At 37.6% G+C, this 27,378-nt stretch overlaps 1 protein-coding gene across 2 annotated transcripts in view; it reads left to right on the top strand.

The window, feature by feature from the left end:
• The window catches only part of LOC148837810 (tyrosine-protein kinase JAK2-like), a 97,673-nt gene that overhangs the window by 53,529 nt on the left and 16,766 nt on the right, over positions 1–27,378 (top strand). For both annotated transcript variants that reach the window (XM_088911520.1, XM_088911521.1), the window contains 7 exons: positions 9,325–9,448; positions 10,557–10,674; positions 17,177–17,322; positions 18,161–18,464; positions 20,012–20,131; positions 23,236–23,393; positions 25,437–25,548. In XM_088911520.1, coding sequence (XP_088767646.1) covers positions 9,325–9,448; positions 10,557–10,674; positions 17,177–17,322; positions 18,161–18,464; positions 20,012–20,131; positions 23,236–23,393; positions 25,437–25,548 — 1,082 coding nt within the window. The remainder of the gene's footprint in view (positions 1–9,324; positions 9,449–10,556; positions 10,675–17,176; positions 17,323–18,160; positions 18,465–20,011; positions 20,132–23,235; positions 23,394–25,436; positions 25,549–27,378) is intronic.

Raw genomic sequence — 27,378 nt, 5'->3', positions numbered from 1 at the left:
GATAGGGGGATTATTACAGCCGTATTGTACTATAACCAGCCTGTAGCTAGTGCTATACCAGAATGTAAAAAAAACACTTATATGCATCTATAGAAAGTTTCCTTATTTGGAGTAAAAGATGCAACAGATAACACATGAATGTTCCCTTTCACTTAAATGCTAAATATTATTATATCTGAGTTTAATAGTTGTAATGCTCTATGCCTAAAGCATTCTAAGGGGTATTTTTCTTTTTAAGATGAAAAATTAGAGCTGATTTTTTGTACTGATGCAAAGACTCAGTTTGAAATGACATTTTAACAGGATTTATTAAAATGCAGCCTTTCAAACAGAGCAGTGTTAAAATGCTGATTTTGTATACTGCATCAATCTATATTAATCTGTTCACAGCATTATAAATATAGACTTACTATATTGCAACTATTAAATGCATTTGACTAGCTCCTCCATCTTCTAAAAGTATTAAAAGTAAGACAGACTCTGTACCTCTGGCATAACTGTATTTCTCAGTTCATTTAAACCAGATGCCTTAAGCTGGTGTTTATACATTAAGTGGGCTCTGTATTAGGAGTGTGTGTGGCAATCAGCCAGGTGCTTCTGTTAACCTTGGAATGTTGCCCTGCCTGCTGGCATTATGCATACTGAAGGCCATGGTGGATTGGCTGTGCAGCAGTACAGGACTGTGTTTGTGTAAACAGTATCAATGGTACCAACGCTCTTATGCAAAGTCAGAAAGAGGGCTGGCACCTTACACATTAAAGATTTGGTCAAAACATAAGGATGCTGGGGGATTAGAGCAGGAGAGCTGGGTGTTCATGGTAACAGTCACAGAAAACAATTGTTTAAATATTGAAAAAACAAGAAAGGGCACTTACCCTAGGAATGTACAGGATATGGACAAAAAAACGGAAACACATAACAACAATATATTAATATCAAGGACCTAATAAGGAATATGGCCACCCTTTGCCTTCAGAACAGCTATAATCCTTCTTGGAATGCTGCCATACAAGTCCTGAACTGTGTGTAGTGGGATATTGCACCATTCTTCAAGAAGAAAAGCCTCCAGGCCTTTAAGGATGAAGGAGGTAGAAATGTACTTTGCACTCTGCGCTCTAGAACTTCCTATAAAGGTTCAATGATGTTTAGATCTGGTAATTGGGGAGGCCATGGAAGGCGTTTGACTTCATCCTGGTGTTCATGAAACCACTCTTGAATTTGTTTAGCAGTGTGTATTGGGGCATTATCATCCTGGAATATGGGACCATCATTAGGGAACAGTGTTTGCACCATAGGGTGCACCTGTGAAATGGCCTCATATTCTTTGGCCATTATACAACCACGCAGAGCAATCATTGGACCTAATGACTCCCACGAGATGGCTGCCCATACTATTATGGATCCCCACCATGTTTAACAGTTGGCAACAGACATTGTGGGTTAAAGGCATCCTTTGGCTTTCTCCAAACATAAACCTATCCAGATGTAGGAAATAGGGTAAAAGATGACTCATCAGACCATATTACTTTTTTCCATTCCTCAGGGGTCCAGGTTCTGTGCTCCTTACACTAGGTTATGCATCTTTGTGCATTGTCATTTGATACAAGCGGTTTCCAAATGGCAGCCCTGCCATAAATTCCAGCTGTGTGAAGCTTACGATGTACAGTTTTTGTTGAGATTGGGTCACAGAGGTGCTGATTCAATTCTGTGGTAATTTTTAAGGCTGTACTTTTGTGGCATTTAGCAACTATCCTATGAAGTGTCTGTCTATCCCTGTCAGTGAGCTTTGACTTGCGACCACTGTTCCTCTTTGCCGATGCAGTTTGTCCATGTTTGGCATATGCTGTCATTATTGAGACTGTTCCCCTTGACACATTGCAGTTTGTGTGACTGATGCACCTGCAATTCGGGCACCGACTGTTTGGCCTCTTAGGAAATCTGTTAGTGGCCTCATATGGCCTCAAAACTTGCATATCAAAGTACTGATCGTCAGACCTCTTTTATAGCTGACACATACTGCTAATTGGCAATCAGCCTAATATGACTCACCTTGGCAGCTGCATTTGAAATTGTGATTTAGTTACTTCAAAGTTAAGCTCCTTTTTCATGTGGTGTTTCCATTATTTTGTCTGCCCCCTGTATTTTGCTGTTTTATATTTGCTACAGATGAAAGAGCTGCTTTTTCTAAAAATTAAAAAGTAACATTAAGTGTTAAGGGTAAAAGGCACTGATATTAATCAGTTTTAACTATGATCCAGATTTAATGATCCTTTGGTCACCCTCATATATAAATGTGCTCTTTTTCCAAAACCAGACAGTTTGAGGTAAATTGTAAAATTTATCAAGATAATTTTGTCATGTGACTTCTTTGAAGTCTTGTGTTGGGAGAGTAAAGTCACATATTTTCGTCACAGTTTTATTTATGTGGACCCATCTCTGATGAAAAACATTTCTAGTGCATGTCTTGACTTTTTACCATTTCTTTACCTCTGAACTTTCATGCCCATCAGAATCTGTTCATTGTTGAGTGGTTATTGAGAAACCTCAGAACGATGTGTGAATGAGGAACAGATAATCTTGTCAAACCAAATCAAAATTCACACATTTGTATAATTTAAGAGAACTGTGTCATTTGTATGCAACCTTGGTATGACACGCCCCAATATATTGTGGGAATTTGATCATGTCCCCCGTGGGTATGTTTGATTTCATTTCAACATAGAGGGTAGAGTCTGTAGTTATTTTATAATTGAGTACAATATATTGTAGGGTTCTCTAGTTTTGCCAAGTGTTTTTATTAACTCTTCTAAAACCGTCTCGACCTCAGAAACCCTGGAAAAGGGTACGGCACATGCTATCTACCACATTCTTCTAATATACTCAGGGATCACCATTCATTATTAAGTTAGCAGGGCTGCAGTATTGACTACCAAAAGACAGAATGATAGCTGACAAGCAAATGAAGCTTGTTGAAAGACTGAAATGGGGGAAATCAAAAGCCAGTTTATTTCACAAACATGAAATTCCAGAAGGAATGATGTACTGTAAAATAATCTCACTGTATTATAATATGTATTATATTATTAAATGTATTATAATAATCTCACTGTGAGCTGAATGGATTCTAGTGATGATGAGCGGAGTTTCGGTTCAAAAGAAAAAAAAAGATTCTCTGCTGTGCCACAGCAGTAGGACCTCATTTTTGGCAATCCAAACATTTGCTTGATCACATTGCCTTAAGGGTCTGCATACCATATTGTAAGCCTTTTCTCCTTCATATGTGGAATGCGTACAATTAAAAGTGAAGGGCAAACATGTCATTATTATAGCAATTGTTGTTAATGATTTGCAAAGCAGACGGGTGGTTTGCAGTGGTTATTAAGTATAAAATAGAAATAAAAAATCAAGTGATTATTTTCTTGCAGCACAATAAAGTTCCCTAATGCTTGTTACAGTACATCAGCTTTTCAATAACTAGAATACCCTTTTCAATTCCAACATATAATATTATACTATTTTTGTGTGTATACAGAAAGTAGTATAATACAATACATACTGCACAGTACATGAAATCACAATATACAGTATTTATTCACAGTTTAAGTCAGGTGAAGACAATTCCATGGTTGAACAAATACTCTGACCCTTCTAACCTGTCAGGTTGTGATTGTTGTTCTGCCTACTTTCAACAACCATGGGCTCCTCTAAGCAGTTGTCTGAGGACTTGAAAATAAAGATGATTCACTCTTACACAGCAGGGTAAGGCTATAAGGTCTCTAAGGCTTCCAGCTTACAATTTTAACTGTCAGAAACATCATTCAGAACTTGAAAGTTAAAGTCCAGGCAAGATCTGCAACTAATTATCGACAAATCCTAGAAGCTAATGTCCCAGAGTCAGCAAAGAAAGTGAAACTGAAAAGAAGTATGATATATCAGCAAGACAACAATCCAAAACATACCTCAAAATCAACCATGAAGTCCTTACAGAATGAAAAGATTAAGGTTTTGGAATGACCTTCGCAGTCCCCAAGTTTGAATATTATTGAAAAATATGGGAAGATCTCAAACATCCAGTGGATACAAGAAGACCTAAGAATATTTCTGAGCTAGAACAGTTCTGCAAGGAAGAGTAGTGTAAGAAATCCAAAAGTAAGAATCTGAAGACTCTTAAATGGCAACAGGAAATGTTTGGAAGCTGTAATTTCTGCCGATACAGATGTTGCTAAGTATTGACTGCTAGGGTTCTTTTGTACATGCCATATTCATTATTTTATTATTTTAAATATCTACAAAACTGTAACAAAACTAATTGTGAATTAGAAGTTGCAGAAAGATGTCATGTTTAAGTTTGTACAACACAGAGCTTCTTTCCACTTAAGGTGCCTACACTTTTGTACAGAATTGTACCTTATGGTGTATTTGGTCCCTGACAGTGATTAAACACAGCAGATGGTGACAAAGTATTAGAATTGCGACAGGAGCTATGGAATTACAAGTTCAAGTGCAATTACAAATTCTTGTTTATATGATTGTGTGGACTGGTGCTGTTTTTAGTGCAGTGTGTTTGTAATCAATGTCTTCAATTACTCTAGAAAATTGGATGTGACATAAAACATGAATTCTGATGTATCTGCTGCTTTTGCTGATTAAGTTGTAACCAGCTATAACTTGATGGGTTGGAACAATGGTAGATTGAGTCCCATCAAGATGCCTATGACTCTGGACACTAGTGCCCATGCACATACCTTCGTGACAATACCTTCATCTGCCAGGACACATTATGATTGTAGTTATTTTGCTCATGGAATGTGTATATAACCAGTGTAAGCAACACTCTGTGCATTGGTTTAAATGAAAAAATGATGGTTTTGCTGGGAGTTTTGATTTGCAGCTGCAAGTGTAAATATATTAATCAATTGGTTTATTTTTTGAGTTTGTTAATCTGTTTGCCATGATTTCTTAATAATACATGCATACATGCACCCATCTAAAATGATAGTATTATACAATATTACATATTAATATGCCTTGCATAACTTTAATAATAGACTTTGTTTAAAATAATGCTTTAAACATTTACTTTTGTAAAATAGAGACCTTAGTTTTACTTACTTGAGTTGCAAATCTGAGGTATTGATAGGTATGATACCTTCATCCAATACATTTTCCAAATGTTGAGTTTAAAAAAAAATAAAATGTGTGCTCTTTCCTTCAAGTAACTAAATAGATAGATAGATACTTTATTGATCCCGTGAGGGAAATTGCAGTGCAACAGCAGCTTAACACACACAACACAGCCACAGTGTAATGAATTATATAATAATAGTACAATACATACAATACAATACAAGAGTTACTCACAGTCCGGACGGACAAGAACAAACTAGAACAGAACAGTACACAGAAAATCGTATCACACTCATATCACACATATGAATATAAATATAGATGTAACTATAGATATAAATATAAATGTATTGCACAGGTCCCTGGCATATATTGCACAAAAAGTGGTTGTAAACAGGAAAAAGAAAAAGAAAAAGAAAGAGAACAGATGTAGCAGTAGATGTGTAGATGCGTTTAGTCCAGAAACAGGTCACTGTCGATGTTGCCTCTGCCAAGACGCAAGGTGGATGCATTGTACAGTCTTATGGCAGACGGCAAGAATGACCTCCTGTAGCGCTCCCTGTCGCACCGTGGATGAATCAGTCTATTGCTGAACGTGCTCTTCATTCCTGCAAGCCTGTCATAGAGGGGATGGGAGAAGTTGTCCATGATGGCCTCTAGTTTGGACATCATTCTCCTCTCAGCCACTACCTCCAAGGAGTCCAGGTCAAACCCAATGACAGAGCTTGCTCTCCTGATGAGCTTGTTCAGCCTTTTGGAATCTACTGCTCTAATCCCAGAGCCCCAGCACACCACTGCGTAGAAAATGGCACTCGCTACCACCGACTGATAGAACATGTGTAGCATCTTACTACACACATTGAAGGACCTGAGCCTCCTCAAGAAGTAGAGTCGGCTCTGTCCCTTCTTATAGATGGCCTCGATGTTCTTAGACCATTCCAGTCTATCGTCGATGTGCACTCCCAGGTACTTGTACGAGTCCACCATCTCCACGCCACTCCCATGGATGTAGACAGGAGTAGGTTTGACCTTTTTCCTCCTGAAATCTACCACCAGTTCCTTTGTCTTTGTAACATTCAGTTCCAAGTGGTTCACCCCACACCACTCCACAAAGCTGCTGACCAGTCCTCTGTACTCCTCCTCCTGTTCACCCTTGATACATCCCACAATTGCAGAGTCATCTGAGAACTTCTGCAGGTGGCATGACTTTGAGTTGTACTTAAAGTCCGAAGTATAGAGGGTGAAGAGGAATGGAGAAAGAACTGTCCCTTGAGGTGCCCCTGTGTTACTCACTACCTGTTCAGACACACAGTTCTGAAGTCTCACAGACTGTGGTCTGCCTGTCAGGTAGTCAGTGATCCACGAGGTCGTGGAGGCATCGACTTGCATCTCCTCCAGCTTCCTCCTTAGAAGTAAGGGCTGGATGGTATTGAAGGCACTGGAGAAGTCGAAAAACATGATCCTTACAGTGTTGCCAGCCCTGTCCAGGTGTGAGTAGGCCCTTTGCAGCATGTAGATGATCGCATCCTCCACACCAACACTGGGCTGGTAGGCAAACTGTAGGGTGTCCAGTGATGAGCTGACCAGGGGTCTCAGGTGGGATAAGACCAGCCTCTCCAGTGTCTTCATGATGTGAGAAGTCAGTGCAACTGGTCTGTAGTCGTTGAGGACAGAGGGGCGCCCTTTCTTTGGTACCGGGACCAGGCATGATGTCTTCCAGAGCACCGGGACTCTTTCCAAGCGCAGGCTCAGGTTGAACAGTCGCTGGAGCACTCCGCTCAGCTGATCAGCACAGGCCCTCAGAACTCTGGGGCAGATGTTATCTGGTCCTGTGGCCTTACCCTCGTGCAGCCTCTTCAGCTCTTTCTTCACCTGGTCAGCTGTGATGGTCAGCCTGGCCTGGGGGATGGTGCTCATAGTGCTTTCAGTGCTGCAGGTGTTAATGGCGGAGGTGTTGGAGAGTGGCAGCTGTGGGGGATGGGTGGGTGAGTAGCCGTCGGGGGTTGTGGCTGTAGGCGGCCATGTTTGTGGGGGGATGGAGGAGGTATTGGGCAGTCGCAGCTGTGAAGGGTTAGGGAGCGTGTGGCTGTGGGGGGATGGGTGTTGCGCCACAGAGGACCCAGAATCAAACCTGTTAAAGAACTGGTTCAACTCGTTGGCCATCTCCAGGTTCCCTTCTGTTGCACCCCCAGCCTGTTTGAAGCCAGTGATCTCTCTCATGCTGCTCCATACATCTCTCACCCTATTCCTTTGCAGCTTGTCCTCTATCTTCTTTCTGTATGCGTGCTTGCTCTCTCTTAACTTCTGCTTTAGCTCCCTCTGTACACGCTTGACCTCTTCCTTATCTCCCCTCCTAAAGGCTCTCTTCTTGTCATTCAGAAGAGCCTTCAGGTCGCTGGTGATCCAGGGTTTGTTATTGGAAAAGCAGTGTACGTCTTTGGTGGGGATGGTGTTATCTACGCAGAAGTTAATATAGTCAGTGACACAGTCCACCATGCTGTCTATGTCGTCCCCATGTGGTTCGCACAGCACATCCCAGTCAGTGGCCTCCAAAGCACCACGTAGATCCTCCATAGCCTCCTGAGACCATCTCCTCACAGTCCTCATGGTCACAGGTTGGCGCTGGACAATAGGCGTGTACAGTGGTGTAAGCAAGACAAGGTTGTGATCTGATCTGCCAAGGGGGGGAAGGGCTGTGGAACTATATGCATCCTTAGCATTGGCATATAATAAGTCCAGTGTTTTGTTTTCTCTGGTCGGGCACTTAACAAACTGGTGGAAAGTAGGCAGAGTGGTGGAAATAGATACGTGGTTAAAGTCCCCTGAAATAGCTATAAAAGCGCTTGGGTGCTTTGTTTGTAGCCTGGCTGTGACTGTGTTTATGACGTCACACGCTACCGCTGCATTTGCCGTAGGTGGAATGTAAACAACAACAAAGATGGCGCATGTAAACTCCCGCGGCAGATAGTACGGACGCAGTCCTACGGCTACCAGTTCGATGTCCGGGTTGCAGACGCGCTCCTTAACATGAGTATGTCCAGGATTACACCATCTGTTGTTTACAAGCACCGCGAGCCCCCCTCCTTTTTCTCTTACCGCTCTCGGTGTTTCTGTCCGCCCGCACCGTCTGAAAGCCGCCGATGGTAACGTTCGAGTCCGGAATAAGTTCCTGCAGCCACGTCTCGGTGAAACACATGATACTGCATTCACGATACTCCCTCTGGCTTCTCACCAATGCTCCCAGTTCGTCCATCTTGTTCACTAAGGACCTCACATTTCCCATGATGATCGAAGGAAGGTAGGGTTTAAATCTCCTTCTCTTCGCCTTTCGCGTCGCACCAGCCCTACAGCCTCGGGTTCTCCTCCTCAGCTCCTCCGGCACCGATGGCTTCTCTCCAGTGAGTAGAGCCGGACGCGCTAGCGCGAGCAGCTGGTCCCGCGTGTAGACAATGCTTCTGTGGCTATCGGCATTGCAACTCGATAGCCACAGAGGTCCAAGTATCAGAAAAAACAAGAAAAAGTTTCTCAGCTTCCTAGTATCCATCATGTTGTGATCGCAAATCTAGTTGCCGGCAAAGGTATGAAGAAAAAACACTAACACACTAGCATTAACTAACTGAAAGAAACAAAAAGACACAGAGCTGCTGTAGCAGGCTGCCACTAACACGGCGCCATCTTGGAACATGGTACTCTATCTGGTACTCTATCTGCGATAATTCCCTGGTGTGTAGACAGTGCACTGTCTATGCACAAATATAGGATAGGTCCTCCTTCTTTTGCTAGATTCCTTACCAGTTCTACCAATCATCAGGGCGTTATGATGCCACTTTGCCAGTGCAGTTAATGGTGTTTATCCAATTTGAAATGCGCAGCATTTTTCTAAGCAGGAAAGCAGTAGATGCTGTTGTTTACTAAATGTATTATTTCTCCTTCACTCAGTCAAGAGAACAAAAAGGCAAGTGTGATTTTGGCATTCAGTGCTTGGATAGAGAACTTCCTTTACACCTCACTCTCTTGTCTTGTTAACTTGATTAGATATTGAAGTGAAGTGGATCTGCTTTACAGAGGCCTAAGATCAATTTGCAGGATCTGTTCACACAAGATTTAAGAGAATTAAAAATACAGGGTCATCTTCCTGACCAAATTAAGTATTCTTGTGTGATGTGCAATTTACATATTCTTTGTTTTTTCTTTCAGGAGTCACCCCAGTGTATCTCAACATGTTTGGCCTTATGAGAGAATGCGACCGTAATTGGTACCCACCCAACCATGTCTTCCATGTGGATGAAGCCTCTTGTGAAACTGTGCTATTCAGAATCAGGTAAGAGGAGAAATAAGAAACTGTTAGCTTTCAAAAAATACCCTTGAAAGTCTGAAAATGTGCTAAAACATGCAGTAGACATTCATAGAATTGGTTAACAAATAAAAAATAGAGAGTCAACAAGTGGTTGATGTTAGATTGAGCTGATATATTTAGTGGAATACCACCTAGTATTCGAATAAACAAAGCCTTATTTTCAGTTTAGTTGTGAAATACCAGAAAATATTTTTATCCTTCATCCCAATGCCATACAGTTATAGGTAATGGACAAAAAAATAGAAACACCTGGGTTAATGAGGGACAGAAGGTATACTGAAAGCAAGGGCTCCCACTCCAAGCATTAATTAAGCAAGTAACATCCCATCAAGCTTAGGATAAAGTATAAAAGTGTTTGGACATGCCTTGTTGCCTATACTTATTACTAACATGGCTGCAAGAGAAGTCCTACCTCCCTGACATTGAAAGAGGAATGGTAATTGGGACATGTGTGACATGTGTGACAACAGTTTCAACAGATGCTTCACGAGCCACAGTTTCTAAGGTGATGTCAGCATGGAACTCTAAAGTAAAGACATCATTAACAAAGGACAACAGTGGGTCAATATACATACTTTAGGATTGTGACAGGAGAGCAACTGCAGGTCAGTTGACTGCAAATTTCAACCAGTTTTATCAAAAAAGGTCTGTCAAGAATACCATAGAGTGAGATACCATAGTTAGGTTGCAGTGCGCAAATGACTCATCAAGCCTGGTAATGGATGTTTTTGAGTCCAGTGGTGCAAAGAGCACAAGCTTTGTTAAGTGCCTTAGCTTTGTTAAGTGCCTTGGGGCAACCTTGTTGTGAAAGGCACTAAATAAAAATAAATTGAATTGAATTGCACATCTGAGCTGTGATATAGTTTGTATGAATCATCCTTCACCATGTTCTTGACAGACAAATGAGTGCATGTGAGGCTGTATTGGCCTCGCATGTTGACCCACAGTGATTTTAACTGACTTTACAGGTGTTTCTTTCTTTTCCACTACCTGTAGACCAACAGTATTTACAATAATTTACATTAGAGGACAGAAGGTCCATTTAATGTCACAACCCTTCTCTTTCAAACAGGTATTATTTCCCTGACTGGTACAGCAGTGGATCCATCAGAGCATATCGATACGGGGTGATGAAGGGTTCAGAGAGTCCAGTCCTTGATGATTCTGTAATGTCTTACCTCTTTGCTCAGGTGAGCACAGGCTATGTTTCTATTCTGTTCAAATAATGAACACAGCAGAGCAGGTGAGATTTATAGAGTAGTTTGTGTTCAAGGAAGACCAGGAATATTAGTCTAGAAAAGTTTAGCACTTTATTTTCATTTCTCAACCAATTGTTGTTTGACACCAAGAATCATAAAATAAACTAGTCAAAAGTATTCACATTAGTGAGCATCCTTCCTAGCATGCTGGATCAGTAGTGAAATAAACCATAGATCATCCCACCTACTGACAAATATAGATACTCACGAGTGTCTCTTAGTTTGAAATCAAATGACAACACTCACAATAAATAAACACATTGTGTTCATTGTAAATTTATTTTTGCAGTTTTGACCCCACCTACAGTGTTTAGAAAAATCACTTTTTATTAAAAGTGTTTTTTTCAAAGAATTAATATTTTTAGAGGGTCATCACTATAACTTGAGTTTTCTCTTCATGTTGCTTTATAATGTCTCTAGTTAAATGAGTAGAACTGAAGTGATATGATGCAAAAAAGGAAATGTATGCTTGAGCTCATATGTATGTATGATTTTCCGTATCCAGGAATAAATTCACCATTCAGACAATGCAGAAGAAAAGTTTAAAAAAATGTAATAATTATAAAATAAAGGCATCTAGAATAGATATCACAATATTGCCTTGGTGTGGTCAATAAAGCAATATGGACCCTATGGAGTTTGTTGACTATCCTCATCAGTTTGCCTGTTTAAGGGTTTGCAGTCTACAAATAGAAAGGGTGTTATGAAGTATTCTCTCTGCATGTTTTTCATAGTGCTTTCTGATAATTTTGTAAAGTTTACCTATGCCTGGGCTCTGTAAATCTATGTATTTTGTAGTCTTTTTGAAATTATACAACTAAATGCCAGTTATGAATATTGTACAAAGCTGCAGATAACTGAACAATTTGTGTTGAACAATTTTCATACTACTGTGTAGAACAAGTAAAACTATGTTCTTTATAATTATGAAATATAATTTCACAAAAGGAGGAATGCAAAATGAGAAATGTGTTAAATATAACTCAGATTGTGTTAATTCCTTTTACTGGACACACAACAGTGCTTTCAGTCTCTTTATAATTAAAAAAATTGAATGATTATTCCAGTTATTCATGATTGGTTACTTCCAAGTGCTGGTTTGTGACTTTCCTTTGAATTACCATTTAGGAGAAATTGAATTTGCTTACTCATAAGAAGTCCCTAAAGTTATTTTTAAAGCAGTTCTAAGGAAAGGCAAAAATGTTAGTTCAGTTACAGTGTACCCATGGTCACAACTGCTGACATTTTGTGAGAATCTTTGTTTAAATAACCCCTTAGAGTTATTTTACAATGATTGTAAAATAACAGAAGTGAAGACCACTAACACTAAGCCTTCCACATGAAAGCAGGCAAAGGTTTGCAGTCTTTTTATTGGCCTGTCCACCTACCCACTGCTACCAGTTAAGAACACAGTGAGGATTAAACTTTTTACATTTTACTTTTTTTCAGTTTATGGCTTAGTAAGTAGTATACTGTATGTTGGTGAGTGGTTTACTTTTTCCAACATGCATTTTTAAGATGAAGATTGGAAAATGTATCCCCAATTTCACACATCCCTAAAGCTTCGAGAGTCCTGTCAGCAACATGAAAGTAAGGACAAGCAAGAGATCTCTAAGCCCAAAGAAATCACCTGAACAAGAAGAGAAACGGAGACAAATAATGGCTTCTGAAAACTCAAATGAAAACTGTCAAGTACAGTGACGTGGTGGTTCTTTTCTTAATTGAAAAGTGTAAATAGCAGTATTTCATGTAAGAATAAAAAATGTATAATAGTTTTTGTCCTAATTAGAGTTGCAGAGTTGAGTACTGTGTCAATTTAATATGTACACTCTCCAATGCCTTTAGTTTTTAGGTAAACCTGCTTTAATGTGCTTGAAGAGTTGAAGAGCAAAACCACTGACAAATTTATTCATCATCTCTCCTAGATGTTTCAGTCCAAAGGAGGTTAACTATTTTTTTGGTACTCTTAACATGTTTCAGGAATGCTCAAAACTAAAATGCTGCATTGTACAAAGTATTGTTTTGAGACTGACAAACAAGAAACACAACAGACAAATGCAATAGTCATGTAGTCAGTGAGATTCATAGTGAATATTTTTTGTTGGTATTGCATGTATGCAGTTTTTCTCCCTCAGCTTGAATGTGGCAGGAATAGTGCTATTCACTTTGACATCATCCCAGAGTGAAAAATAGTACTGTACTTTAATTGCCATGCATGGTTTGCTCCTTTCAGTTAAAATCAGATCATTTGCTTTTATTCACCTTAGTTTTGAAAGCTCATGAGGTTTTAAAGTTCTGCAAAATTTAATGAAAAATCTATGGGGACATCTACCACAACATGCAGTTGCCATCAGACAAATATTAGATCTTATAATAATACTTTAAAGTATCTTCTTAAAGTGCTTTACAATTAAAAAAAGTTAAAACAAATGAAAACACTAACAAAGATAGTAAATATACTTAGCACAAAGAAACACAAGGGGTTAGAAATACAGTACAGGAGAAAATGCAAGGAGCAGACACAAAATACCAATTACAATAAAAGCCTTTCTGAAGAAGAGAGTATTTGAATACGCTCAGGGTAGGTGTCGCCCTGATATCCTAAGGGATAGAATTCCAGAGCCTTGGGGCATAACAAGAGAAGGCTCTGTTACACATTGCATTTAGAGGGACTTTGGGGGACAAACAGGAGACCAGAGTCAGAGGAATGAAGATTGTGAGATGGTGAGTAGGAAGATAATTAGTCAGATAGGTACCAAGGTGATATGCCATGCAGAGCCTTATAGGTTAGCATGAGGATTTTGAAGTCGACACGAATCCTGATGGAAAGCCAGTGCAAGGACTCCAGGAGAGGAGTAATGTGATTACTTGCTCAAGACATGATCAGAATTCTGGCTGCCAAATTCTGGACATACTGAAGTTTCTTCAGTGTGGATATAGGTACCCCAGTAAGTAGGGCATTACAGTAATCAGTTCCAGAGACGTCAAAAGTGTTGACCAGCTGTTTAGCTACAGTCGGAGACAACATAGAATGTAGTCTGGTGATATTTCTGAGTTGGAAGAATGATGTTTTCACAATAGTTTGCACGTGTAGGTCAAAAGTCATGCCTGGATCAAATTTCACTCCCAAGATCTTCAGTTTAGATTGAAATTCAAGTACAGTCTAATTCACAGACAAGGTTACTGCATTAGATTTACAAAGTTGATGGGAGGTGCCATGAAGCATGACTTCAGTCTTGTCGCAGTTTAAATGAAGGAAATTTTGAGTCATCCAGGATTTTATGTCCAAGATGCTGTTATAGAGTGCAGAAACGTCTACTTCAGTTTTAGGTTTAGTATGGATGTAGATTTGATCATCAGCATAGATGTGATATTTAAAATCATATGGTCTGAATTAACTGACCAAGTGGGAACATGGAAATACTGAATAGATATGGTGTTTACAGTACGATTGCTGCCTGCAGTTTGTTGAACTGACTCTCTGTCAGCTGTGTTTTTCATGAAATTATCTCAGATCATTTCTGGTTTAACCATTTTCCACCACACATTAATCAATAATCAAAGGAGAGTTCTTCAGAGTTTTGACCTTTTGTTTCTGATACCCATCCATATTACTTTCACATTATTTTTAAAATCTCAATGACCTCATTAGATTTTCTTCAGTATTCTTTCATTTTTTCTGAACCCTACTGTTTTTTCCTCCAGCAACTGATCAGCCCAAATTCTTGCAAGTTATTGTTGAACTGCTGATTAAAAGGGTAAATTACAAAGTTTTGAATGTTTATACTGGCCTGATGTATTAAGAAATGTACATTGTGCAATCGTATTGTGTTGATTTTTTTGTCAGTTGTGATCTTTGTTTTTTTGTAAGTACAATTTTTCTGTTTTGTAAGTACACTTTCATCTGTCTTAAAGCTTTGGCCTTGGGCTGCAGTATCATGTGCTCACATTCACTGTTGTGTTGTGACTTAAAATATAAATTGTGAAGAACGTTAGACTGTTACAACCATAACAGTTGTACACAGAACACATTCACCAGTCAGAATACAGACATACAATTTAAATGTTTTTTATAGATGTGACAAAAGTAAAAAAAAAATATCATAGCAATTACCTTACACCTCAAAGAGGGTTCCTTTATTAGCCTTAAAACAAGCAAAAAGGCACAGGTTAATTGATCTATGATCTAGCAAAGCTTGAACTTTGGCTGACTTCAGCAGCTTTATTTATTTGTTGTCTGGACATCATCCGTGTTGAAGTGTTGCCAGGATAGGTTAGTGGCAGTAAAGACAATCGCAAGGACAGCAACCTTGATACAATCCTCTAAGCTCTCTGCAATAAAAATATTTGACGTATGCCTTGGGGGAAAGACTGCTTTTTGCTATGCTGTTTTACTTCATTTACAAATATAACTTGCATCATGTACTTGCTAATCGCTTACAAAAAGCCATTTAAATGCTTTGGTTTTTGTTTTTTAGAAATGATATAAAATATATAGTGGCTTTCTAATCAAATATTGGAGAATAATATGGTTTAGAAAATACATTATCATACACTTATTAAGATAATAACCAATCATAAGAACCATTTAATGGTTCAAATGCTCATTTTATAATCTCCTATATCAAGGATGTTCTGCCATGAATACCAAAGATAAAGTTTCCCAGAAAAGGAATTAAACCTACTTGGAATTGAGTAGGAAGTACATGTACTGCCGGTCTATATGTACTACAAGAAATATATCAAGAGCCTTCTTTTTGTTCAACATTTTTTTTAATATTTAGCTTCTGGCAATGATCTTGTTTTGCAGTACTTTACATAATCCACCCTTAAGTAATTTTCTGATTAAACACTAACTAGATGGAGCTAACTGTGAGTTGTTTTGGCTTTTACCTACCTATGTAAATTGTGAGGGTTTTCATGAAAAAACTTAACAGTTGTAGTATTTCTTTTGATTTACGTGAAGTTCCATAAGGATCCAGTGTTTGACAGGTAGGAAGGGTACTCACTTTGCTTATGGTTTCTTACTTATTGCCAGTGTGTTGGCATGCTCATGCTCAACTAGTGCTTCACAGGCTTGTGTGTCAGTTGTTTCCTCACTGCCTTCTCCCTCTGGTGTATTGCATAGCATGGCTCTGCTCTCTTCCGAATGAGCAGATGTCAACAGCCAATTTTAAAAAACTCAGTTTCTAGGTTTTAATTTTCACCTGACCAGTTCTCTTCCTCCAAATAGTCAGGTGACTGGGGCTGAAGGTAATTTCCGTATGGGGGAATGTATTAGGCAAGAATTACCATTACGTCTCTTGCACAGTGTAATTTGTCAAGCCGAATCCCAAGTCACAAACGTCAACAAGTGTGGCTGGGTCTTGAGGGTAAAAATTTCAGAAGGGTAACAAAGTTCCTGCCTTTTGAGATTCAAGTCAAGTCTAAGTCTAAAAAAAGTAACTGAAATTGAAGAAGTTATTTGACCAAAAATAGTTCACATCCATTAACTCCCCCTGAAATAAACACCATTCGGATCAGGTCCTTGTGGCACTCAGCCCCATGTAACTCCAGTACATTATGTCATTTTTTAGCATTCAAGGGTCATTTTGTACTTATCTTATAAGATCTATGCTTATGTTTAATACTCTCCAGATGAATTGTGGGTACTCTTCAAAACAAAAAAAAAAGATAGGAGAGACGAGAAGAACATTGGGGCCGTATTAATCAGACGCTGGGTTACCAGTTTCCTGCTGTCCATGTGCTTCTTTTTAGAATACATTACAGTCTGCTGTAATCTTTTCAAAAAGATTGTGAAGATCAGGGAACCAAAATAAGGCATAAGGGAATGCAGTTTTCTTGTTCATTTCACATATATTGTGTAGTAGTTGACTTCAAACCCAGTGTATATAGGGAAAAGTAGAAAAACTCAATGAACATTCCACAAGGCTGGCTGGTGTCACCGAATTACAGACTGTAATTCTCAGATGTTTGTCTTAACTGCATTTTCTGTGCATTCAATTTCTGCCTCCAATTACTTTTTGTCTTTAAGACATTTAAATATGTCCCTAAGGTGGTATTGTGGTTAAAATGTTAAATTTGATAAGTTTGATTATGAATTTGATTGGATTAGAAATTGATTTGTTTGGCAAATGTGCAGTATGGGTGCTTTCTTCTTCTCTAAATTTAACACGGTTTTGAAGTGCACAAGTCCCTACTCTTTGGATTGCTATTTAATGTAAAAAGACATAAAAGACATGTCAGAACCATTAGGAGGTGAAATCTCCTAAAAGTACCTGGCATATAAAGTATCAGCTGTCAAGCTTACATGGTTTACTTACTCAGAAGGTGAGCTATTGTACACATTTTTCAAGTTCAGTAAGATAAAAGTGAATATCATCTTTGTTTGTTAGAGTTTTGTGACTCCTATTGTTTCTTCTTCTTTCTTAAGTGGCGGAGTGATTTTGTGAATGGTTGGGTCAAAATAGCCATCAGCCATGAAACCCAAGAGGAGTGCCTAGGAATGGCAGTTCTTGACATGATGAGGATAGCCAAGGAAAAAGACCAGTCTCCTCTGGATATCTACAATGCCATGAGGTGAGACAAGAAGACCTTCAGCCCTGCATTCTAACATTTGAAACAAAAATATGGTGTCTTTTGAAATAATTGTAAAAAGTTCAATTGCACTTTAAAAATAATGCACTGGCATTAATTTGCTTTTTTTAATTAAGAAGGCTTTATATCTTGAATGAGGTTACAAAATTAAATTACTAGATAATTTTATTAGGATTAGTAAATTGTAAGATAGTGAGAGGTGGCATTTTGAGGGAAAGGATAGGCTTTGTGTGGAAGACATGGAATTAATGAAGTTGAGTACTTTGGTGCCTGGTGATTACTAAAATCAAGACTAAAGAGTTAGTGAGAAGCTCTAGTGACTGTGATGAGCGTGTGTGTAAGTAAAACCAAATTAAGACCAGCAGAAGGAAGAGGTCTCTCGTCTTCCCCAAAAGGGGGCTAATGATTTCATAAGATGTGTGATGTAAATATCCCTTAAAATGAATCTGAACTCTTTTACATAACCAAATATGTCAGTCTGTACAGTTTCTTCAGTATTGCTCTTTCCAGGAAATAATTTGTTGCACTATGCAACAAAAATTAGATCCCTTTAATATCTTTTATATTGTGCAAGTTATGATCTGTGGTGAGACTGTGAAAACCTCATTGCAAGTAGTCTGTGCTGTCCATTGCTCTGGAAGGTTTGGTCACATTCATTGTTAAATGGAATTTTCTAGGCATTTTATTTTGTTTCCTATTTTATGTAAAATAAAATATAATGTAAACAACAGATGATAAATTTAAATTCATCAGCTGCTTGGTTCCATGATGTGATAGTGTTGTTTTTTTCAACACTACTTTATTTCTTGTTCTCCCACAGCTATAAGGCCTTTTTGCCCAAGGACATGAGGGCGAGGATCCAGGACTACCACATTGTTACTCGAAAACGAATCCGCTATCGTTTCCGCCGTTTCATCCAGCAGTTTAGCCAGTGCAAAGCAGCGGCCCGTGATCTCAAGCTGAAGTATCTTATTAACCTGGAGATGCTGCAGCCTGCCTTCTACTCTGAGTACTTTGAAGTGAAGGAGCCTTCTGCTGGCCTTGTCACCATTCGCGTCTCAGGCAACAACGGCATCCAGTGGTCAAGAAACAAGGACAAAGAAGCTAGCTCAATTTCTGAACAGGTACAGCTCTTCTAATGGGTCCCGACACTTGTATTTAGGAACAAAGAAAGTTCCTAAAGTTGAGCTAGAGAACCAGAGTCATTTTTGTTTTAGTAATGTTACACAGTAGTTCTGTCCAGAATGTAAACAAACCTTTCTCCCCAGGAAAACCAGTCTAAATAGTCCTGTCAGTATAGCTCTGGCAAGTTCTTGAGTCAAACACCTGCCTTGCCTACCTATCCCCATTTATGTGCACACCCCTTTATGTGCAACTGTCCTGAATCTTCTTTTTTAAATTACAATGTCCAGTGGTTTTCTTTATGAGCAAGGTTTGGAATAACTATGCTAGTCACCATCATTAATTACATATAAAACCTTTTTAAGCTAAAGTTAAATGTTCTTTCAAATACAAATGTAATTTGTATTAGTATAATACAAATTTATACTATAAATATAAAGAGAAATAAAGCTAGAGTTTTCAGTTGCTGAAAAGGAGAAATCAGCATATAGGCAGATAAAATTTTAAATGTCACACTAATTAATTATGTTTGGGGGATGGGGGGTGGATTTATAATGTACAGCAAAGTTCTTAAACTTTAAGGTATACTGAAATGCTATCTTTCTGATTCAACTGTTACATAATGGCGATAAAAGCTGTTTCTTGTAATCAGGTAAACTGAAGTGTATTATTGCCACATAAGCATTATTATTTTCTTACGAATTGTTGTGCAAGTCCTTCTGCTTTTCCAGAAGTACTGATTATGTATCTGTTTTAACAAAAATAGCTATTTTTTTCTCATATGTACACTTGAAGAAACTGCTGATGAAGCCTTAGATTTCTTTCTAGTGAAGTAGATAAACATACAGTGTTTTTTTTGTTTGCAAGACCTCATTGGTTGATTATATTGATATACTCGGTTTACATAGAGTATCTCCTTAGATGCTAGTGTGGTTTCAAACTATAAAATTATAATAAGAGAACTTCCTGTGCAATTTAGAGAGAAACATAGAGAGCGGGTTTGCTGAGATAAGTCCAGTTCCAATTATTATTAGAAGAATAAATTTGTTATAATAAAACTTAAGAACTATCACAGCTGCCTCAAAGCAAAAAAGTTAGAACTAAGATTTACAAGATACTGCGTTTTGCAGTGCTGTCACCTATTGGGTGAAATTGGGTGGTTGGGAATTTAGTATTCTTTTCACTTAAACCTTCCATCTTTGTTAACAATTCCTGTGTTTTTATACACTTGTAATGCTTGCTAACAGTTATTATGAAAAATTTCTTCATTCGTGGCTCCAAAATGCTGATATCAATCTTTAAATGTACATTTCTTGTCATCTTGTCCCTTCATGAATCTTATATTAATATTGTTATTAATATTATGATTAATGTATACTATATATTATATATTATACTACTACAAATACTTTATATTCTACTATATATTTAGATATAGTATTGGTAACTATATATCAAATATGCTTTATTTGTAATATTGTGCAGTGTATAAGGCATTGTCATGGTCTAACTCAAAAGTTTGCTGTAAATCTTTTTAATTTCTTTTTAGGACTTACAGACATACTGCAATTTCCCTGATGTTATTGATATCAGCATCAAGCAAGCCAACAAAGATGGGTCCTCTGAAAGTCGAATTGTTACCGTCAACAAACAGGATGGCAAAACACTGGTATGAGTCTAAATAACTGCATACGCACTGGTATTGATACTCCTTATATTATGTTGTCTATGCACATACTTAGTATTCCTTAAACCCTACAGTTTGTGTTAAACTCTGACCTTTTCAATGTATATGAACCCTTAACTGAAAGGCTATAAACAGGTCCAGATGGAATTTGCAGGAAATTTCTTTAGATTATGCAAAATATTTTACTAAATTCTGTGGAAAATAATAACCTCAATTTATGTAAAAACTAGGTTTGATTTTTTAATGAAAAAATATTTTGAAAAATACTGCAGTGTACATGATTGTACCAAACTGTAGCAATCTAAAAACAGTAATGAAATAATTGCCATCTTAAACATTTGTAATAAGCTTCTTTGACCATATTACATTTGTATTATTAGCAGTAATTATAGCTTTTCTGCTTTTTCATAAAGTACAATATTTAGTTAAAATATGAATTATAAATCTCTATTAATGATAGATTAATACAGTTTATTTAGAATACAGTAGCTACATCAGGAACATAACACATACTGCATGTGTACATGTACAGTATACGTGTAAATGTCACTGGTTTACATTTTTTTTCAGAAAAATGATGCAATTATGTTTTTAAACTAATAAACGAGTTCCACCTGAAAGAATGGTCAAGAATGATAAAAAAATGGCCCCTCAGAGTCTTATAGCACATTACAGGTGGTATTTGACAAAGAGATTTGACAAAATACTAACTACAGGCTTCATCACAGATGCACGGCTGAGTTTGTTAGAAACCACAAAGCCAGCTATTCCCAATAAAATATACATTAATGTATCTGTCTATCCCATAGCGTAGTAGACACAGCAATGAATTAGACTACCAGGGCGCCTTTGAGATTGTAGTTTTGTCGCTGAGATCTGTATCGCTTCTCCACTCGATGCATGTCATTTTCAAAATGACAGATGTAAAAAAATAGGCTTGCTCCTCTTCTCCCAGTGCTGCTTGCAAATCCTGATGATTGCAAATGTGTGGGTTTTTGAAAGAAAAAAATCCAAAACAAACAAACAGTGGTAAACTTATTTTACCAATCTTGCTGTTTGTACTTTGCCATTTTAAGTAGGTCTTGTTTCCATTGTGAGAAATTTATATTTCTTTTCTTATGGTTTCATTGCTTTTAATTTACTGTTTTTCACTTTTTCTATCATTTTCAACATAATTAGATGCATACAGCATTTATAGCAATGTAATGAGGATGTACATAAGGAGGAAAGAACTTAAAGAAATTAATTAATACTTTGTAAAAAACAATGATCCAGCAAATTGCATCTTATGTGGGGATAACTTTTATCCAAAAGTTCCCTGTTGTCTGACTAGAATTATACATGCAGCTGGACCTAATAAGCCGAGCAGTCCTTCAACTGATGACCTGCAGTGGATGGGTAGATTATTACAGCAACATGTGAGGTGAAAATATGAGGCAGCACTGCTTGTTCATGTTATCTGCCTAGTTTCAGTACAATCTGTAAACCGGTTGCTAAGATGAAGATAGTGTAAGATGAGAGGAAATTAAATATAAGCCACATTACCATCGTGGTACTGTATATGCCGGAACAAACGCATGTCAGATGTTAATGATTTGATAACTAGATAGTTACCATATTTGGAGTTAATTGGCAAATGCTTTTTAAACAGCAAGAATCAGTGTTACAGTGTATTCCATTTGCACATATATATGTTACGGAACACAATTCACCAAATACTTGATCACGTGGTATGGACATAAACAAAGGTAACACAAGTCTAGCAGCGCAGCAGCCTGTGGTTGAAATCTGCTAAATTTAAATTCAATTGGTTCAGAAGTTAATACATATAAGATTTTGAAAGGGCTTTGAAACTGGACAAAATACTTTAAAATTTAATGGCTTGTCTGTCCTAGTATACCTGTCCAGAACGAAGTGTCCAGTCTGTCCAGTCTCTAAACAGGGACAGTAGAGTTTCCAGTTACTGCCTACAAGACTAATAATGCTAAAGTGGATATCAGTAACAGAATAACGCTGTAAACACAGCTTGAATGAAGCAGTTGAAAACATAAACAGTGATGCTTGGCAGTGCAGGCTCAAGTGAAGGCAAGGCTTGGCAGCCTCTTATCAGTAGAAGCAATCTTATATAGAGGACAGTGCAAAAAATATTTTAAATTTGTATATTGTTTGTATATTAATATACACTCATCCCTCATTAAACAAGTACTTCACTCACAAGTACTCACTAAAATGAGAAATACATATACAAACCCTTTTTCTGTCAGACATAGGAAATTCCCCAGTCCAAGCATGTAGCTCATTCTTCCATTTCTTTTGTTCCTCTTGGCTGTTGTCATCTAAACTATCTTTACAGAAATTGTAAAATGGGTGTTATTGTGGTAATGGTCGGTAATTATCCTTTGAAAGTATAATTTGTGAAAATAATATAGATTTGCAAATATTAGCATTTTATACAGATGTTTTACAAATGAGATGTTTTATTTAGATTATGTGCACTATGAATGCACCACATGGGTCTCACCAGGCAACTACTCTATATCACTTTGACAGTTAGGGGTTTTATTCTTTGACATTTCCACTACATTTTCTCCAGAAGTTGTGTCCTAGTGTATAAAAGGGTCATTGTAAATTAGATTTTTTGTGTAATTGGAGTACCGCTTAATATGTAGATAGTAGATATGTAGATATAATAAAAAAAGAAGTAGTACTATTTTATTGATTTTTCAAAAAACTGCTAGGTAAAGGTGAGATGTACAGTAGATATCTACTGTGTACAAACAGGTGTATCAATTTGTGTCACTTAATGCAAAAAAACACAGAAGTGAACTGGAGATTTGCCTTGAATGAAAATGCATCTAATCGTGTGCCTAATTTTGAATAATATGTGTGTACTTGGGCATCACTGTGACATGGAAGTTAGCACTACTGCCTCAGAGGTCTTGGTACTGGGTTAAGGTCTGTACTGGTACACCTTCTACAGTATGTGCAGTTTCTCCAGCTGTTTCTGTTTCAACAACTTCCTGTGAGGTTAATTAATGTCTATAACTTGTTCCTGTGATTTTTTTTTTGTGCCTCTCTGTCTGCAGGAGCTGGAATTCCTTTCATTAATTGAGGCTCTCTCCTTTGTGTCCCTGATTGATGGTTATTACCGGCTAACGACAGATGCACATCACTACCTCTGTAAAGAGGTGGCACCGCCACGACTACTAGAAGTCATTCAGAGCTACTGCCATGGCCCTGTTTCGTAAGTCGGCACCTGTTAGAGTTCTGTGGCCTTCACTTTTTTCCTATTTTGTTATACTCCTCATAAATTAGGGTCTTCAGTGTTCAAAAACTATCGTTATTATAAGGAGACTTAGCTAGACTTTTCTTTTTTCCTCATCACTTCGAAGGAGAAAAATCCAAAATTGGGAATGTCAGACTAAATCAGCCACACAGTAAGGAATCTATAAATGTCAATATTGTGTACAGATTTTTTACCCATTTAAGCTTCACTGCTAAAATTCACTGTTCAAATAGCATTCATTTCAGTAAACTCTTAAAAAAGTTTTATACTAGTAAAGAGAACAACTCCCAGCTCCTTTGTCTGAATCTAACCTTTAAAGTTGAGCTCAAGCTTTTAAACTGGGCATCCTAAGAGAGAAACATTCCTTTGGATAGAAAAGAGGTGCCTTTATCTGAACATAATTCAAGTATAACATTAATTGAAGGGACTTAACCTAAATGTTAGCAATATTTTTTACTTCTAAATGTAGAAATCAAGTTTGAAAATGCAGTAAAAGATAAAAACCTGGAAAATAATAAATGTTTATACAGTATATAAACATTTTGACAATTCAAACATGTTTGAAGCTTGAAGTTTGTATACAGTACGAAATAGTGATGGTCTTACTCCCCTAGGCATCATCATCCTACTGTCATAACTCCATATGGTATCCACTAGCAAGGTTAAAAAAGTAAAAATCTATACAAGTCCATGTTTTGTACAACAATTTTCAATAATCTTTCTTCTGAATTAAACTCAGTTTGGACAGATTTTGAATTATTAGACGAAAATGAACTAATTTGAAGGTTAGCTTAAACCAACTTTCGTATTTTGAGAACCTCTAAACACTATTTTTTATAGATATCTTCATGCAAAGAGTTTTTCTGATTTTATTCAGTTACCCATTCAACAGATCCAGTAGGAGCCAATTACATTTACAAGAAATATTTCAGAAAAATATTTACCTATCACTACCACAACTAGTGTTATCCAAATTCAAGGGATAATTTTAAGCCCCCTCTCACCTCACAACAGACAGCAAGAAGGGCTCAGTGAATGACAGCACAATCACCTGTAGATAATCTAATTTCTTCTGAATTAAATACATCAAACTAGTGCTCATCTTGTGATGGTCTTGAATTGTTAGCATTCACCTGCTCTGTAAGGGGCTGAATGGACATCTCAGCTGAGGATCCTGCAGTAATTTTGACAACAAAGAAACAAGTAAAGGTTTAGGTTTATTCCATGCTGAAAAGAGAGAAAAAAATACAGCCTTTGGCTCCACAGCCAAACCATTGTGTTTCTTTTCTTCCCTTTTTAGCATGGAATAAACTTAAACCTTTACTTGTTCCTGTGGAGCCTACGCATGCTGACGCAGCTACCTACTTGAACTAATTTTGACAACTGTTGCATATTGTGATGCTTTGGGGTTCTTGGTTAAAACAGGTTATTTCTTCTTGTCCTCTAGCATAAAAGAACAACATAGACATTAATCCCCTGTTATCCCCTACTGTAACTGCCTTTCCCAGTAGTGCTTGTATACATCTCTACAAAGAAAATTGCTTCTGGTACTATCCAGACACAACACAGCTTGTAGTGCATTATTCGTATTGTTCATAAAAACAATTGTTTCTATGTGTTTTTAAAATTATCTTAAGCAGTTTTAAATTGAAATATCAGTTCAATGCACATGCATGGTGTAATCTGAATGGCTGTCAAATTGAACAATCTGAGTGCTTGGAAAATATGCCTGTTCAAAACATTCTTCATTGTTATCCTTCTATTACCAATATAGTTTACAATCGTAAACCAGAGAGCTGTTTCCTCTTTAGAAATATATTGAAGACATTGATTCAAAAGAACCATAAGTCACAGCCCAAAGGCACTTTCTTGCCCAGTTTGACTATACACTTTCTCCACAAGCATTCTTCCACCCCCACTCTTTCTAGCCCAGACTGTGTAATCCTGACAGTGGCTGGGTAGTAGAGCGCTACTGATTGCACCGTCTCTCTCTTGCCACAGGATGGAGTTCGCCATCAGCAAACTGAGAAGAGCTGGCAACCAGAGAGGGCTCTATATTCTGCGCTGCAGCCCCAAGGATTACAACAAGTACTTCCTGTCCTTTGCTGTAGGGGTCAGTATACTGCAGTGATATATCCTGTGACCTTCTTTTCTTTCTTCACAAGCAGCAATCCTCCCTGCTGTTCATTAGTCCATAGTCTGCCTTTCACAGAAGTACAGCTCGTGTGTGGGACACTGGATTACATTACACTTGTATGCTACTATGTTTTACCAACTTCACAAGATTTGGACTCCAAATGCTATTATGTCGATTATTATCATTTATTGTTATCTGTTTTTGGTGGAATAGCATAGCATTATGTGAATAGTTTGCAAACAGCCAGCCACAACAGCATATTTCAGTTCCCCTTTATTCTGTACTATTAAAATTAACCACCCTTCAATATCTGCAGAAAGTACAGCATGCACATTTTAGAAAGTTTTCTTTTTGACTTTTATGCATGGAATAAATGTCTTCCTTGGAACTCCAAGAAAATCATGTAATTCAAAATATTGTTGTTTTGTTCCAAAACAACTCCTTTAACAGTTCATATTTCAGAGACAGTTAAGAGAAAATGTGGCACTACTTTATACAGTATATAGTGCTTTACAAAAGTATTCAAACCATTTCATGGTTTTCACATTTTTGCTTTAAAGCTTCCAAACAGAGAAGTAAATAGATAATATGAAAGAGTAATAGAAAAGGAATTTTTGTGTAATTATTTGGACTCCTTAGGAAAGCCTAGGTTAATTTGGCACAAAGTTACCATAATAAGTCACACAATTAGGTGAGTGTGTAGTGACTGCTGACTGCCCGGGCCACAGCATTTGAACCAGAGAAAGCACTTCACTTGAATAGGTGACTTTGAAAAAAGATACAAAATTCAGTGGTTGAGGCTGGTCACTTCACAAAGGAAGATTGTGTGGAACTACAAATAGGTCTAAAATGAAACATTTATACAGGATTATTGACTGAATGATTGTCAAATAATACTTTAGAATCACTCTAATTATCTTACAACTACAGCAAGAGGACTTGTATGTATGTAGAAAGTATTGACCCCCCCATGGACCTCTACCATACAGTATTTTGCTATGTTACAAACCTCAAATTGTAACACATTTGAACAGGACTATTTTTCATATGGTTAACAAAACATAATTAACATTTTGATGGGGCGTAATCGTTTTTATAGTAAAAGAAAATTTTATGAAAAATAGAAAACTGAAAAATACAGCTTGTCCAAGTATTTACCCCATTAGAACCTTAAGCATTTAATATTTAGTAGCTCCCCCTTTGCAGCAATTACAGCCTCAGGTTTTTTTTCAGTATGTTGTAACTTGCTTTTCATTTTCTGTGTAATTTGCAGACTATGTAAGTCTGCATTTTGACTGGGCCACTGAAGGACATCCACCTTCTTTTTAAGCCACTCAAGGGTTGCTTTGACTTTGTGTTTGGGGTCATTGTCTTGTCTTTTTGAAGTATAAATCTCCCTCCCAGTTTCAGATCTTTTGCAGACTGTTCCAGGTTCTGCCTATATTTTGCTCCATCTATTCTGACCTTTATCTTGACAAGCCTCCCAGTCCCTGCCAATGGAAAGCAAACAGAATATTGCTGCCACCACCATGCTTCAGTGTGGGGATGGTGTTTTGTAAGTGATGAGGAGTGCTTTTCTTTCACCAGACATAATGCTTGGCATTACGGCCAAATAACTAAATTTTTTTCTGTTTAGACCACAGATTTTTTTGCACATCATTTCAGAGGCTCCTTCATGCCATATTCAGCGAGGGACTTCATGTGAGCTTTTTTCAAATATGGCTTCCCCCTCGCTTCTCGCACCTCTCAGTACCTGAGATACTGTTTGCTCTCACAGTTTCTCCCATCTGAATTATGAGATATTGT

This window comes from Atractosteus spatula, chromosome 3, assembly GCF_055471065.1.
Source record: "Atractosteus spatula isolate fAtrSpa1 chromosome 3, fAtrSpa1.hap1, whole genome shotgun sequence".
In the NCBI taxonomy this organism is placed as follows: domain Eukaryota; kingdom Metazoa; phylum Chordata; class Actinopteri; order Semionotiformes; family Lepisosteidae; genus Atractosteus; species Atractosteus spatula.
The sequence above is the reverse complement of the archived record's forward strand: the minus strand, read 5'-3'. Positions and strand labels throughout refer to the sequence as shown.